Genomic DNA, 17,314 nt, shown 5'->3' with positions numbered 1-17,314 from the left:
CCCACTTCAGCTTCCTGGGTAGCTGGGACTACAGGTGCACACCACCACACCCAGCTACTTTTATTTTTTTTAGAGACAGAGTCCACTGTGTCACCCAGGCCAGTCTCGACCTCCTGAGTGCAAGTGATCCTCCTGCCTTGGCCTCCCAAAATGCTGAGATGAGCCACTGCACCCAGCCTCCAGAGTCTTTTTTTATCATGAACTCCTATTAGTGCAAAATTTTATGGACACAGCCATCTAAAAGTTAGATGCATGTTTTACTATGTCAGTTAATATCTTAAGGTATATTATATACTCGGTACAAATTTTGTTTATATTTTTAAATCTTAGTATTTTAAATCATAGTATTGTTTCAGACACTATTCTAATAATTTCTGATTGTTTTGCCACCTTCTTGTGATCTGATTAAGTAGTATGTTTTTACATTGTAATGAGGCTGATGAATATAGTTATAGAGTATATATAGAGTATGAATGCTTTCATTTTCCTTTTTTAAACATGAGTGTGTATGTTACCAATCTATAGTTTCTTTGAAGACATGTTACACGCACAGGTCGATTTTGTGAAGGTTAGTTTGGTTAAAACAAGGCAATTTATGTCATAAACCCAGGCCCACTCACATTGTAATGCATGAACACTAAAAGTGAAATAAGTGAGGTTATCACTGTCTGTCCTTCTATGTATGAGATTCCCCTGACCTTCAGGATACCCAGCATGCTATACTGACTGACATGTGACCTTCTGATGTCCACACCCAGCATCAGTTTCAGTGGTATATTAATTGCAATAAAGCTTCAATTCGTTAAGTCTAAAAGTAGATATAAATATAAGTTTATATATTCTTGTGTACCAGTTAATTGATTACTCCAGTCTAATCTGGAGACTAGTACTCTAGAAAACGAGACTGTAATATTCACCCTGATGTTACAGATCTCTGAATAAGATCTACCATGGTGGTCATCTAGTATGGGTCTGATGGGCAGAGATGTTTGTGGGACTGTTTCTCTGGTTACTTGAGGCTGTATGATTAACATGTAATGTTTCTGACCTAAAAAGAAGCTTGCTGTCACCCTGCCCCTGGATTCTTACTAGTCACTCTGCAGATAGAATTTTATGTCAGTAGTTTCAGTCATGCTTCATGGGGTAGGAGTGTATTGGAAAATGAATTTCAAAAGTGGCCAGAAAATACAAATCAGAACATCAGTACTTTTTCATTTTTATATTTTCAGTTCCTATGAAATGGTCATAGGAACCACCCTCTAAAGTAAATGAGTGAAGCAAGATGTTTGGAAGAAAAACAATAGTATGTCGGTGATTACTGGCAACTACCACGCATCCTGAGGGCTGATAAGAAAATAGAGAAGGAGATAACCTGGAAAGCACATGCTTTGCCATAAGTGACATCTGTCACTCAATTCTGATTGTTGCTTCATGAGAATATGGAGCTGATGTTGCCATTCTTCGGTTTTCCCACACACACTCAGGAAAAGCAGGAAATCCAAATTTTTATGTGTGGTATCCTGATATTAAAACAGTAACAGCAAATTCACATTTTCTTGTAATACTAGAAAGGCCATACAAATACACTTGCAGGCCAGGCTTTACCAACAGGCTCCCAGTATATAACTTTGAATCTAGATCAAAATAGCAGTAGAATATAGGAAGAAGTTAGATAGTTGGATATTCTACCCTCAGAAAATTTTATGTTTCGTTTAATATATGTGCTTTTGCCCCTTTTTTCTATAAGATAAAGACCAGAATTGCTGTCATGGTATTTATTTATCCTTATAACAAAAAGCTTTAAAATGATTGTTATGTAAGATTCAAATACGGTTTTATTTGTAAGTTATTGGAAATTAATTTCTCCTTAAGCAGTTATTTAGTGAGCATTTGCTGTGTGCTAGGTTTTCTGCTAGTCATTCAAAATCCTAAACAAGACCAGGTGCAAAAACATGACAGTCTGGCAGAGGAACAGTAGAAGTGACAGTCTTCAAAGCAGCAAACTGGCTGGGCGCTGTGGCTCACCCCTGTAATCCCAGCACTTTGGGAAGCCAAGGTGGGTGGATCAAGAGGTAAGAGATCGAGACCATCCTAGCCAACATGGTGAAACCCATCTCTACTCACAATATAAAAATTAGCTGGGAGTAGTGGTGCGTGTGCCTGTAGTCCCAGCTAGTCGGGAGGCTGAGGCAGGAGAATCACTTGAACCCAGGAGGCCAAGATTGCACCACTGCACTCCAGCCTGGCGACAGAGTAAGAGACCAACTACAAAAAAAAAAAAAAAAAAGCAACAAGCTGTAGTGTGATGTGCCATTTATTTGCTACTCTTTATATTAGGTAATTCATTTTTCCTTTGAATTTTTAAATTTTTTTTTTTTTTTTTTTAAGACAGAATCTCACTGTGTTGGTGAAGCTGGTTTTGAACTTCTGGGCTTAAGCAATCTTCTTGCCCTGGCCTCCCAAAGTGCTGGGATTACAGGCATAAGCCACTGCACCCAGCCTCATTTTATTTTTTTATAAGGCAAGTTACACAAGAAAAATGCCTATAGTAGAGTTCATATATAACAGAGTTATGGTCTACGATAGCTCAAGAGAAGAATCATGAGTTCTACCACAAGGAATTGGATAGGGCCTTAAAAAATGAGCTAATCAGAGACAGATGGCATTCCCAGCAGAAGAAGCATATACGTCTAAGACACAAATACATGCTTTGTTTCAAGAACAGTAAGCAGTACAACGTGACAGAATGGTACAGTACCTGGCAGTGAATATAGTGCAGGTACCTCTATCTAGAAAGATAAACTTAAGTATAGATCAGCCATGCTTTTTATGCCAAATTAAGAAGTTTAAGTGTTGTTTTGTTTGTTTGTTTGTTTGTTTAATTTAGGTTGAAAAACCATTGAGGAAATTTCTTTAAATGGGACGGATATCATCAGATTTTTTTTTTCAGATCAGTGTGACATCATTCTAAACTAGCTCTGTCCAATACAAAAAAATACAATGGGAACCAAAAATGCAAGCACATAGTAATTTTCAGTGTTATATTAACCCACTAAAATGTAAGAGAAAATGGGTGGAATTAATTTTTTTTTTTTTTTTTTTGAGGCAGAGTCTCACTCTTTTCACCCAGGCTGGAGTACAGTGGCACAGTCTCTGCCCATTGCAACTGCCGTCTCCCGGGTTCAAATGATTCTCCTGCCTTAGTCGCCCAAGTTACCGGGACTACAGGTGCCCACCACCACGCTCAGCTAATCTTTTAGTAGAGGTGAGGTTTCACTACATTGGCCAGGCTGGTCTGAAACTCCTGACCTTGTGATCTGCCCTCCTCGGCCTCCCAAAGTGCTGGGATTATAAGTGTGAGCCACTGTGCCCAGCCATAATTTTAACAAGACATTTTACTTAACCCAGTCTATCCAGATTACTGTTTGAACAAGTAGTCGATATAAAAATTATTAATGAGGTATTTTACATCCTTTTCATACTAAATCTTCAAAATCTAGTGTGTATTTTGCAGTTAGAGTACGTATCAATTTAGATTAGTGACATGTAAAGAGTCACTAATTGACTCTTGTTCAAGAGTCACAAGTAGTATTATAGGGTACTGCAGCTGTATAGAGCCCACATTTTAGAGGATAAGTATCAACTGGAATGAAATTGGAAATGAGAGGAAGAGTCTGCTGGGTTAGTCCCAGTGAAAAATGGTGAGGGCCTGAATGAAAATAGGGTCAGGTGTGATATAGGCAGGTAAACAGAACTTTTTTAAAAAATGGTTTTATACTCTAAGTAGTCACATGCAGCATAGTTTTTGTTTTAACTCAGCATTAGATTTCTATGATTCATCTATGTTGATGTAAGCAGCTATAATTCTTTTTTGCCATATAACTTCCCATTGTAAGAATATACTATGTTTTATCCATTTTACTGTTACTTTCCCCTTTTTATGAACATTCTAATACCTCTCTTAGTACATGTGAGCAAGGGTTTCTCTTAGATCTATATACTAGTAAATCCTTTGTGACATTATGTTTATTACAAATATGTCCACCTAGTTGGTAGCTTGTTTTACATTCAACAGCTGACTTGAATAAAAGATTTTTTTCTGTAGTTAAATTTATGGTTCTTTTTTACAAAAAAAAATCTTAAATTCTTCACTTTCATGTGGTCATAGGTTTTCTTTTATTTATTTATTTATTTTTTTGCCAATCAGTTTGAGCTTATGAGGTTGCTCAGGTTAGCCTTGAACTGATGACCTTGCCTTCGCGAGCGCCATGACCTCCGGCGGGAGCCAGTTTTTAAATTTTTTAAAGACTTTTGACTTTTGTCTGCAGCTCATCTGGACCATTTACTGAACAGCTTCTTTGTATTTATTGCTATATAACAAACTACTCTGAGCTTAGCAGTTTAAAACAACAGACCTTTATTTTCTCATCCATTTTTCTCTGGGTCAGGAATCTGGGAGCAGCTGAGCTATGTAGTTTAGGCTTAGGGTCACCCATAAGGTTTCAGTCAAGCTGTTGGTTGGGGTTGCTGTTATCTCAGGACCTCCAGCTCATTCTCATGACTGTTGGCAAGCCTGAGAGGATCCCCTTCCAAGCTCAGTTATGTGGTTACTGGCAGTCCTCTAAAAGTTGAGTCTCTAAAAGTTGCCTGAGTATCCTTCCAACATGGCAGCTGGCTTCCCCCAGAGAATGAGAAAGTTCAAGAGAGTGAGAAAGGAAGACAGAAGTTGCAATCTTTGGCCAGGCACTGTGGCTCGAGCCTGTAATCCCAGCACTTTGGGAGGCCGAGGCAGGCAGATCACAAGGTCAAGAGATGGAGACCATGCTGGCCAACATGGTGAAACCCCGTCTCTACTAAAAATACAAAAATTAACCAGACATGGTGGCAGGTGCCTGTAATCCCAACTACTCAGGAGGCTGAGGCAGGAGAATTGCTTGAACCCGGGAGGTGGAGGTTGCAGTGAGCCAAGATCAAGCCATTGCAGCCTGGGCGACAGAGACTCTGTCTCAGGAAAAAAAAAAAAGTTGCAATCTTTTCATAACTAAGTCTCAGAAAGACATTCCATTTCCTCTGCAGTATCGTGTTTTATTCTGCAGAAGCACTTCACTGTGTTTAGTCCACACTCAAGGAAGGGAAATCAAGCTCCACCTCTTGATGGGAGTTGTATCAAAGAGTTTGTGGGCATACCTTTAAAACCACCACATTCCTTTCCTCTGTGACCTACAAATCAACTCTGTTAGATACAATTTGTCTTACATGCACTAGTCTTTTCCTGGCCTCTTTACCTATACCTATTATTCTGCTCCATTGGTTCAATTTGTGTATCTTTTTTTTTTTTTAATCTAAAAGTGGATATATGCCCAAGACTCATTTTGTGGCCTTTTGTTTTCACTTTGTGTATTCATGCATATTCAAAGAGAATATTGATTCTTCTATCTTTGCCTCTTTTTTTTTTAACCTAAGACATTATTTAGTATAAATAATGAAAAATGATTTTATGACACATTTTCCAAGGAAAGTTATTTTTACATATTTTGAATTCCTGTAAAAACCAGGGATCACCTCTTAACAGTTAAGACCCTAAACTATGTGTTCGATATTCCCTCAGACACTTCGTATCTGTAACCAAATTCTTTTCATGTATTTCTTCCTGGTGGTGGGGGGAAAAAAAGACTTGACAATTATTATGATTTGGATTATGGCCTACAAAATTAAAGGTCCTGGAATAATCCATGGGAGTCATTATATCAAGTGAAGGTTTGATATCAAATCTTCATTGAATTTTATCTACTACTGCTTGCTGAGTGTGTGTGACCTTGAACAAAACCAGATCTCTTCAAGTTTCTATTGTAGGGAAAGACACACAAACAAATTCAGTGCTGTGTCAAGCCGTGGTAATTAGAACGGAGGAGAAATAGAGCAGAAAGAGAGTAGAGGGAATAGGTAGTGTGGGATGGGGGATGCTGTTGTTTAATACAGTATGGTGAGGGGAAGACCTCTCTGAGAAGATCATACTGGAACAGGAAGCTGTGGAAGTGAGGGAGTGAACCATGTGTTGCAGGCAGAGGAAATAGCCAGTGCAAAGGCCCTGAAGGAAGAGTTTATCCCATCGCATGGAAACCAGTTTGTGTATACAGATTAGGTAAAGGAAAAAGTAGTAACATGAGGTCAGAAATACACAGGAAGAAAGGATCTTGCAGGCCTTTATATGAACTTTGGTTTTTATTCATAGAGAGCTTAAAAGCCAATGGAGGGTTTTAAACAAAGGACAACATTTTAAAAGATTGTCTTGGTTGTTGTGTTGATAACAGACTGAAACTGGGGCAAGGACAGAAGCAGAGAGATCATTTAGAAGGCTGTTAGCCCAAAATCCAGGCAAGAGGTGATGGTAGTTCAGATCAGGAGGCAGTACGGATAGTCAGATTCCAAGTGTATTTTGAAAATAGAACCATCACCATTTACTGAAAGATTGAGCTCTTAGACTTTAACAGTGTATCTGGAGTTTTTTGCTTGCTTATGTTGTTTTGTAGAAAATTTACAAGTACAAAAATAAAAAGGAAGTTTTTTTATCTTCTTTTGAGAGGTGACCAGTGTTAACATTTTGATGCATAGCCTTTCTAGTGTTTATTGTTTAAACCTACCTTATATGTAATGAACACTTTCTGCGTTGTTAATCTCCAACATTTTAATGGCTATATAATGTTTCATTGCATGAATGAATGGATGAATTATAGTTCGATTCCCTATCAACATTTAGGTTATTTCCAGGTTTTTTTTTTTGTATTTTAGATAGTATTTGAAAGAACATCATTACATTTTTTTTAAATATATGCATGATTAGGAAAATAAGTTTCCAACAACTTTGTGAGACCTGGCAGTACCCACAGGGTGGCTTAACAGGCTCATGCAGTAGTGTCTCTTCTCTGCTTACAACCTCTTGGCTTTACAAATTACTGGTAACTTATGTTCCAAATAAAAATACCTCCAATTCACCCCTTTTGATTTTTATACTAATAAATGAGTCTCCCTCTGTATTTCATACTAATATTTAGTAGATACACTAAAGTATGAGCAAATGAATTGTCATATGGGCTGGTATATTCATTTCTATATTATATTTGGAAAAATAAATCATATTTGTTGAGGTTTGCAAATGAATGTTTTAATGTCTTTTACCATCTTAGTTTGTGTTTAAGAATTTCTAGGGCTGGGCGCGGTGGCTCAATCCTGTAATCCCAGCACTTTGGGAGGCCGAGGCAGGTGAATCACGAGGTTAAGAGATTGAGACCATCCTGGTCAACATGGTAAAACCCCGTCTCTACTAAAAATACAAAAAATTAGCTGGGCATGGTGGCGCGTGCCTGTAATCCCAGCTACTCGGGAGGCTGAGGCAGGAGAATTGCCTGAACCCAGGAGGTGGAGGTTGCTGAGAGCCGAGATCATACCATTGCACTCCAGCCTGGGTAACAAGAGCGAAACTCCGTCTCAAAAAAAAAAAAAAAGAATTTCTAGCCAGGCACAGTGGCTCACACCTGTAATCCCAGCCCTTTGGGAGCTCGAAATGGGTAGATCATGAGGTCAGGAGTTCAAGACCAGCCTGGCCAAGATGGTGAAACCCTGTCTCTACTAAAACCTACAAAAAAATTAGCCTGGCACAGTGGCAGGCGCCTGTAATCCCAGCTACTTGGGAGGCTGAAGCAGGAGAATCATTTGAACCCAGGAGACGGAGGTTGCAGTCACCCAAGATTGTGCTACTGCACTCCAGCCTGGGCAACAGAGTAAGGCTCTGTCTCAAAAAAAAAAAAATTTTTTTTTTTCTAGAATGTAGCCAGGCATGGTGACATACTCCTTAGTCCCAGCTACTTGGGAGGATCACTTGAGAGTTCAAGGCTGCAGTAAGCTATGATTGTGCCACTACACTTGAGTCTGTACAACAGAGTGAGACCCATCTCTTTAAAAAAGGGTAGTGGGGAGCTGGGCACAGTGTCTCATACCTGTTATTCTAGCACTCTGAGAGGCCAGGGTGGGAGGATTGCTTTAGTTAAGGAGTTCAAGACCAGCCTGGGCAACATAGTGAGGCCTCGTCTCTACTAAAACAATAAAATAAAATAAGCCAGGTGTGGTGGTGTACACCTGTGATCCAGCTGCTTGGGGTGCTGAGGTGGGAGGATCACTTGAGTCTGGGAGGTAAAGGCTGCAGTGAGCCCTGATCATGCCAGTGTACTCCAGCCTGGGTGACAGAAACTCTGTCTCAAAAAAAGAAGAATTTCTTGAATTTTAGTGAGCCAACCTTTAATAATCAGTGTGCTCACAGTTTTATTGATTCTTGTTTGGGGTGTAGTAATGCTTATGTTTTTTTTTCTTTTGTCTTTTTTCATCTTACTTTGTATAGCTTGCTTCTATCTTTGCTTTTGCCACCTGTGGAGGTTTTAAGGGCCAAACAGAAATTCAAGTGAGTTGTCCTCCTCCCCCAGTTACCGAGAATAAAACTGTTACAGCTGTTTTTGGTTATCCATTCAGGTGAGTTATGTTTCTTTTTATGGTTTCACAACTCTTTTTACTTTCACACTGAGTTACTAAGATTTCCAGAAATTAATTGATTGTGGGCGGTAGAAAATTTTAGATTGCATGCTCATTTGTAAGGGATCATTACCTCCCAAAGGGTGGTACACAGACCCATGCCTGTCTGCAAACATCTCCTGGTCTGTGACAAAATAGTACAGAAAGTGAGAGTAAGTGTTTAGAAAGTTTTATAACAATGTGATGTTGCCTTGATAATTTTGTTCTAACAGAGGATAGGAAATTTAAAAATAAAGCAAAATAGAGACTGTTCTATCACCTTAGTATGAGAAGCCCTAATGTAACTTAGAAAAATCCAGATTCTCAGTGTTTTTTGCAATTGCTGAATGTTAATGTCTTTGTATAGTTTTAAGACATACATGTATATAAACAAAAGAGCTTCTATATTTCATCTTTAGCATAAAGCCATACTTTCTTACTCCTAAAGCAAAATGAGTATTTCATCTGTGAAGTCTTGTTTGACATGAGTAGCCATTGAAAAGTTTATTGAATATGTCCTATGTTTAAGCCAGGGTGGGAATCTTTCACTTACGAACTTCACTTACTTGACCTAGGACTCAGTTTTTTGGTCCAATAATTGGAAATATTATCTTGTAAGACTGTTTTGATGATTAAATAAAATCTCCATATGGTTAGTAATCATCAAACCCTCTCTATCTTGTATCCCTACTCCTGGACACTTCTCATATAAGGAGCTGTTACAGCCTCTTTAATGATAAATTTTTTGCAGTTTATGAATGGGAAAAATGACAGGCAATATTTATTATTAGCAACTAATTGATTCAGGGTTAAAATGTGAATCATTGTTGTAATTGGCTCTCTTGGGGCTAGTCACACATACTCTGCCTCCCACAATGGAATATGATGTCTCAAAGTGTAAACTATTTGGTATAATCCCTCCTAACTGGCTAACTTTTTATTGCAGGAAGATAGTATCTGGGTATAAAAGTATTTAATTCAGTCTGTATTCAATATGTCATAAACCAATACCAGGTATAATTTACATACATTTATTATGAAAATGTCAGTTTACTTAAATATATTTGAATTTTACTTTTTTCCCAAATGAATGTTTTTAATATATTTGGATAATATTTTTTGAAATGTCACTTCTGTGTTTTGCTTAAATGTTTCTGTCTCTGTTGGGAAAAGTCCAGTAATTCATACATTTATTTTAATAGGTTGAATGAGGCATCATTTCAGCCACCTCCAGGTGTAAACGTATGTGATGTAAATTGGAAAAGTTTTGTCCTCATTGGCGATTACTCTTCTTCTGCACAATTCTATGTTACCTTTGCTGTCTTTGTGTTCCTGTACTGCATTGCTGCCCTTCTGCTTTATGTTGGCTATACGAGCCTATATCTGGATAGTCGTAAACTTCCTATGATTGTAAGTAATCACTTTATTAGGAATTTGTATAAATTAAATGTAGGTTTTCTTTACTGGAAATAAAAATGCTTAATGTGGCCAGTTCGGCATATATTGGCCTATGTTTGCCACGAGGTTGAGCTTTCTTCCATTGAGTTTAACCCAATTTTTTTTAGCCTATTTGCACTATAAGGAAAGTTTCTTTTTTTAACTCTATTTTAACTTGGAAAAAACTCAGATATGTAATAAAGCACATCAGGTTACAAATAGCAAAAAAAAAAAAAAAAAATGAAGTCAAAATTAATTCTTTTAATTTGAAGAATTACTGATCACAACATAGTCTTGTAACTGTTTCTGCTTCTTACCTTTTTTCTTTCTCTAAAGGCCCACTTTATACTTCTACAAAATTTATTGAGCTTAATTATCTGTATCATGGGTTTGCAAACTGTGTCCTAGATGTCACTGTCTTATTTTTTATTTTTACTTCTTTATTTATGTATTTACTTTTTGAGACAAGGTCTCGCTCTGTCACCCAGGCTGGAATGCTGTGGCACCATCTTGGCTTGCTGCAGCCTCAACCTCCAGGGCTCAAATGATCCTCCTTAGTAGCTGGGACTACAGGCACAAACCACCATACTCAGCTACTTTTTGTATATTTTTATAAAGACAGAGTTTCACCATGTTGCCCAGGCTGGTCTCAAACTCCTGGACTCAAATGATCTGCCTGCCTTGGCCTCCCAAAGTGCTGGGGGTTATAGGTGTGGCCACTGAGCCTGGTGTTTTTTTAAATAAAGGGTTTTTTTTGGAACTCAGCCATACATAATCATTTATACATTGTGGCTGCTTTCATACTGCAGTGGTAAAGTTGAGTAATTGTAACAGAGATAACAAATATTTGCTGTTTGGCCCTTTTCAAAAGAAGTATGTTGATTACTGGTCTACATCCCTAAACTCCTTAATTTAAAATCAGACCCAGATAATTCTTATACTCAGCATTAGTGGCAACCATGAACTCATTTTGAATTTTTGAGGTATCAACAAAAGACTTAGATTTGAAATCCTGATACTTTTCTTGGCTTTAGAGCCTACTGAGCTAGAAATATTCTCTGAGATTTAGTTAGTAGAATCTGCCCTGGATTATCGGTGGCAAATCCAGAGATAAATCATGATTTTAAGCTCCACCTCCACTATAAAAGAGTAACTACAAAGTCAGTTATTAGCGACTTAATGGGAGAAGAGAAGTGTTTTTTATGTGTGATGGTCATTCATATGTATGAGAAAACACCTCTGCCAATTATTTGTGAAGTTACTTTAATGGGAAGGCTATTTAAATATAGAAGATTATTAAATAAGATTGCAAGTTTTATTTACTTATTTATTTTTAATTTTTGCTGCTGGATCATAAGAATGCAAATGGTAAGTAAGTAATACAGTCTTTTATCATTCAGATTTATTCTATTTCTTATGTCATAGGAGACATAAGAAAATTAGTTGTTTTCATAAAATACTTCAGTTAAGTGTAGATATCAACTGTTTTAATTTTCAGTGCTTATTCAACATACATGTTCGGAATCTATGTCTTCTGCAGACTTTTCAAATTTTATTTAAAAGGGAACTAGAATGATCTTATAGATACTTATATTTTATTAAAATTCTTTATAACTAGAAGCCATTTCTTACCATTTTGTCATTATCCCAACAAATTGTTTTATTAAATTAATGTGTCCTTTATTTCTCATATTCTGTCTAGTAAAATTTTTTAAATACTACTGTTTTTAAAGCAGCATTCTAGGTCTATTTTTGTAGTTGGTTTTTCTGTCTGATAAAACTATAAAACTGATCTAATTGTATCATTCAGAAAAGTCAAAAGTAATTTTCTACCTCAGAATGACCAATTAGTGGTCATATGAAGAGATAATCCAGAATTGGTTTATCTTTAAGTAGGTTTTTATTGTTATAAGGTGTAATGGGTGCTTCTTGTCAGTAAAAGTCTAGCTTCTAAATTTAATTTTCAATTCTACTTCTAATTTAACCATAAAAATATTTTAAAGTTTTTCTTTGAGAGGCAGGGCATGGTGGGTCACACCTGTAGTCCCAGCACTTTGGGAGGCCGAGGTGGGCAGGATCACTCCAGGAGGTTCAGGAGTTCGAGACCAGCCTGGATAATATGGTGAAACCCCCATGTCCGCTAAAAATACAAAAATTAGCTGGGCGTGGTGGTGGCCACCTGTAATCCCAGCTACTCGGAAGGCTAAGGCAGGAGAATTTCTTGAACACAGGAGGTGGAGGTTACAGTGAGCTGAGATCAGACCACTGCAGTCCAGCCTGGGTGACAGAGCAAGACTCCATTTTGGGATACCCAAAATTTAAGATATAGCAAATATGACATTAATTTTTAGGTACTATTAATGAGGACAAGGTCTTTTTAGCAATTTTCTCAATTCTGTGCTAAGGTGTTTCTAGGAGTATTTCGATTATGAAGTTTTAAATTTATGTTAATTCTCTTTTGAAGTAAATATAGCACTTTTTTTGTTGTTAAGTAGCAAGAGTTTAAGGTTTCAAGGCAATGTGGAAAATTGGGAATACCAGAAAATGAATCCAAACAAAATTAGAATATCCCAAATTCTAAAAATTGTGAATCATATTGTGAATTGCTGGTAGTAGGAGTAGAGCTGCCCCAGGCAGCTGCAGGTTGTGCATTGCAGAGCTCCAGGTGGCAACGTTCACTTAGAGTGCTGTGTGACTAGAGTCCTGCGTAGACCAAGTACCGTCTGCAGGGACCAGAATTCCCCCCACGTTCCTTCACCTAGGGCTACTCTGTGCATCGTTTGCAGAAAAGTGCCTGCTTTTGAAATATAAGAACGTCATGCCTCAAGCCATCAAAGTGGATATAAGAGCATAACCACAAAGAACAAAAACAAGATATTGGAAGGAAGAAAATACCTGAAAATTAGGAGGGTTTGACATGAATTGGTGAAAGCTGTGAACTTTACCGTAAAGAGAAATTATTTAACATGGGATATAACCTCATGTTACTCATCAGTTTTCTAAAAGACATTGTATTTGTAGCAACTATTTAGAAAATGTCTACCTGCAGCAGAACGTATAGCAGATGTACAGCAGTAAAAAGAGTACTTCCACGGTGAAGAAAATACAAGCTGCGATATTTTAGCCTTTTCTCTTTGATCTAGGTTTTTTTAAAAGGACAAGTAGCAGAGAGCTGAGATGCAAAATGCACATACTTCCATGTTTGTGTAATTAGTAATAGTTGTTTTTGGTCCTCTAATCCTAAGTATTCATTCAGTGTTGTCTTGACCAAGGGGGCAAGCTATATAGCATAGTTTCTGTATCTCATTAGAGTTCACTGGTATTTATCCTAAATATTAGGTTGGTGCAAAAATAATTGTGATTTTTGGCATTAAAATAAATGGCAAAAACTGCAATAACTTTTACACCAACTTAATAAGTGACTAAAAGGTGGCTGGCAAAATAAAAACTTATCAGGTTTATTTTTAAAAACAAAATGCTTCTGTGATAAGCTCCAAAAACCATTCTGTACAGCAGTAAAAAGGGGAGTACTTCCACAGTGCAGAAAATATAAGCTATTGATATTTCTAGCCTTTAGACCAAGTACCCTCTGCAGGGACCAGAATTCCCCCCATGTTCCTTCACCCTAGGGCTACTTTGTGATCATTTTCAGAAAAGTGCCTGCTTTTGAAATATAAGAATGTCATGCCTTAAGCCATCAAAGTGGATTTTTGCTGCAGATATATAAGTGCTTCTATCCTTGAGTGTACACATATGTTTAGCATATGTAGCATCCAAAAGATACAAATTTTGTAGTATCCCTACCCTGGTCATTAATTTGAAGGAAGATCAAACAAGATTGAACTTATGACCTAAAGTATTAAAATCATCCATTAGAACCATTTATTCTAAAATATTAAAACCATCCCATTCTTGGTAATAAATAGCAGATAATTCAATACAGAGTTAATAGTGATAAGATATCTAGGGAGATTTTTGTTGTTGCCTTTTTCTTAATATAATGAGCATTCTTAGAATTTGTGGTTAGGAAATTTAAAAGAGAGAACCATTCTGGTATGGGCTTTTCACCATTTTATTATACATCTCATGGAGAATTCAGTTTAAATAAAGTTAGAGTTTTGCAGAAGAAGGATAAGAAGGTTGAGAGTATATGCAAGGGATGATAACAAAGGACCTTAGAATAGAAATTGATTAAAAGAAGTGAGGACATTAGTGAGTCGTGAGACAGTAAAAAGCAGTAGGATCAGATTCTTAGTGGAGCTAAAGGAGTTTTAGGATTGGGGTGCCAGAGAGAGTCAGCTGGAAAAAGGGTTTTGGGAAAATGGGATGATCAACACAGAGTATGGAGGGATACAGTTATTGGTGATGACAAGGTCTAAGGTATGATCCTGGGAGTAAGTGGCTGATGTAAGTTTATGTCAACATAAACTTATATAAAATTTTGGTTTCTAGTGTGAAAATCTTAGAGTTCTGAGGATCCAGGTGACTGAGTCTTATTTACTATTATAACTCAGGCACTGTGCTTGTAACACCAGCAACAATGTTTACTATGCTGACTGTTTTAATAAAGTATATCATGAAGGCCATTTCTCAGTACCATAAGGTTGAATGTAATCTCAGTTTCTTCGTCATGGATTTGAAATTTGGATTAAAATTAATTGTTCATTATTAACTCATACTGATTTTTGCTTTAGGACTTTGTTGTTACTCTTGTTGCCACTTTTTTGTGGTTGGTGAGCACTTCAGCCTGGGCTAAAGCTCTGACAGATATTAAAATAGCTACGGGTCACAGTATTGTTCAGGAACTTTTGCCTTGTAAGAAGAAAGAAGTGCTGTGTTACTTTGGCTCTGTGACCAGTATGGGATCCCTAAATGTGTCTGTGGTATGTATGCATTATTTATAAATTATTTTTATATTTGTTTAAAGTACTAGTAATTCAAGAAAGCAACAGCTTTCAGTAAATCTCCGGATGGTTTTCATTTTTACTCAGCTATCTGAATTCTAGTTACAATATAGTGTTTAGTGAAGAAAAGTTTGTTTTAAAAAAGTATTACCTATAACCAAGATTATGATTTTATTCATTTCCGAGACTTTCTTTTATCTAGTCAGATTTATATCTGGGAAGATTAATTTTTTTTTTTTTTTAGATGGAGTTTCACTCTGTCGCCCAGGCTGGAGAGCAGTATCTTGATCTTGACTCACTGTAACCTCTGCCTTCTGAGTTCAAATGATTCTCTTGCCTAGGCCTCCTGAGTAGCTGGGATTACAGGCATTTGCAATCACTCCTGGCTAATTCTTTTGTATTTTTAGTAGAGAGGGCGTTTTCGCCATTTTAGCCAGGTTGGTCTCTAACCCCTGACCTCAAGTGATCCACCCACTTCAGCCTCTGAAAGTGCTGGAATTACAGGCATGAGCCACTGCACCTGGCCAGGAAGATTAATTTCTTTGAGGTTGACTCATGTGGGATGGGAAGCAAAGTTGTGTGACTCCTCTTTTTTTCTGGCTACAGCTGTTGGATTGGAGTAGAAGAGATGGTAAGATGGGGGTGATAAGAGGTAAATAGGAAAAGGTACACAAGCGGTTGATAATCATTCTAAATGGGAGAAAAGTGAAAACATTCATAAGAATAGCTAAATCTCTTAGCCATGATTTTATATGTTACAGAGTAAGAGACTTAGCCTTATTTTGTTGGGAATAAGTCATTATATAACCACATTTTGTACACTGAAATATAGTCTTCTTTATTTCACATTGTGTGTAGTATTAAAGTTTAAGTGAAATAATGGTATACTGCCTAAGAATGTTAAATATTTAAAGAAAATGAGATTTTTAAGTATGGCATGCATTTTTATAAGTAGGTATTTGGTTTTCATATTTATTTTTCTCTTTCATAGATTTTTGGCTTTCTGAATATGATACTTTGGGGAGGAAATGCTTGGTTTGTGTATAAGGAGACCAGCCTACACAGTCCATCAAATACTTCTGCCCCACATAGCCAAGGAGGTATTCCACCTCCTGCTGGAATATAATTAAAGGGAGAAATACACTGTATGAAGTATATGTTGATACTATGACATGTTGCCAAGATATGGAGAAGCATTGTTTCTAATAAAAGTAATGGCTTTGTCAATATATTGGTGGGTTTAAAATTTTGCTGCTTTTTTACATAAATCCTGTGCCTTTCCTAGAAATTTAAGATATAAATGTATTCTCACATGTAAATTTGAAAGTTCAGGGTCCTATTATAAGATGATACACATTTTTTAATGAACAGTAATTTTTTCACTAAGCTGTTTGCCTTCTAAAGTGTTTACACCTTAAGCCTTAACTTGTATCTTCATTCAGAAAACAGTTATATTGTCATACCGTAGTAGGAAGAAAAATCTTTATTTGGAATATACACTACTGTAAGTTTGTACAGATCATATAGCTAAGACCTGTCTTTGCTCAGAAAGCCTTGATTACATAAATTGTATTTAGGAAAAACATATTTAGTTCAAAATTTATATGTAACATTGTTTATGTTATGATTTTTTTAATTGCAAAGACTTGGGATATATTTTTTTCTGTTTTTCTAAATGACCCGTGGTACTTAATAGGTGTACTAAAATTGTGTTGGGAGCAGGGATTTGGAAATTTCTGATAGATGTTTAGTTAATTCAGTAAATCTGTTGCATGAGATATGATCTTCTAGTGGTTTAATAGGCTTGCTAAGTAAGAAAGAACATGGCTCAATTAGATATTTTTATATGTGTGGGCATTACTCTTAGTGATACTTGTTTCCTGTCCTTTGTTGCTCATGCTGTTTGAGTGCAGGCTGAGAGCCAGCCTCTTTGTAAGTAGAGTAAAATAATCCATCTTTTTTTTGCGGACCCCATTCACAGGGTTAAAAAAATTAAGATTGCTTTCCAGGTTTGAAATTTACCATTGAGAGTTAATAAAGTTGCTATTTTGAGTTCAGCATTGATATTGTGAAAATAAATGCTATTTGGATTTCATGTTTCTTAATATTCGTTCTTGTTTCACGAATGATTAAGGAATTATGCATCATAAAGGAACCTAAGTGAGTTATATAATTAGTGTATTATCTTTGCACCCACATAGAGGTATATTCTGAATACAAGCGTATTCACATTTTGCTTCCTAATCTTTTTGTTGTACAGGGATTCAGGTTTCTTATTCTTACAACATGATTGTTTATATGTGAAGCACATCTTGCGATTGCCTTATTTTTGATGCTTTTATTCATGATAAGAATTGTCAATATGAGAATGTGTATCTTTTTTGCAACCAATTTAATAAAGGGGTTGAAAGAAA

At 36.6% G+C, this 17,314-nt stretch overlaps 1 protein-coding gene across 3 annotated transcripts in view; it reads left to right on the top strand.

Moving 5' to 3' along the window:
- SYPL1 (synaptophysin like 1) overlaps positions 1 to 17,314 on the top strand; it is a 23,522-nt gene extending 6,208 nt beyond the window's left edge. For 2 of the 3 annotated variants that reach the window (XM_035254068.3, XM_078343123.1), the window contains 4 exons: positions 8,393 to 8,520; positions 9,762 to 9,969; positions 14,691 to 14,879; positions 15,892 to 17,314. In XM_035254068.3, coding sequence (XP_035109959.1) covers positions 8,393 to 8,520; positions 9,762 to 9,969; positions 14,691 to 14,879; positions 15,892 to 16,026 — 660 coding nt within the window. In that variant the 3' untranslated portion in view covers positions 16,027 to 17,314. The remainder of the gene's footprint in view (positions 1 to 8,392; positions 8,521 to 9,761; positions 9,970 to 14,690; positions 14,880 to 15,891) is intronic. The other variant, XM_035254069.3, reaches the window with a different exon arrangement.

Source organism: Callithrix jacchus, chromosome 11 (assembly GCF_049354715.1).
Source record: "Callithrix jacchus isolate 240 chromosome 11, calJac240_pri, whole genome shotgun sequence".
Lineage (NCBI taxonomy): Eukaryota > Metazoa > Chordata > Mammalia > Primates > Cebidae > Callithrix > Callithrix jacchus.
Note: the sequence above shows the minus strand (reverse complement) of the source record. Positions and strands in the feature narration are given on the sequence as shown.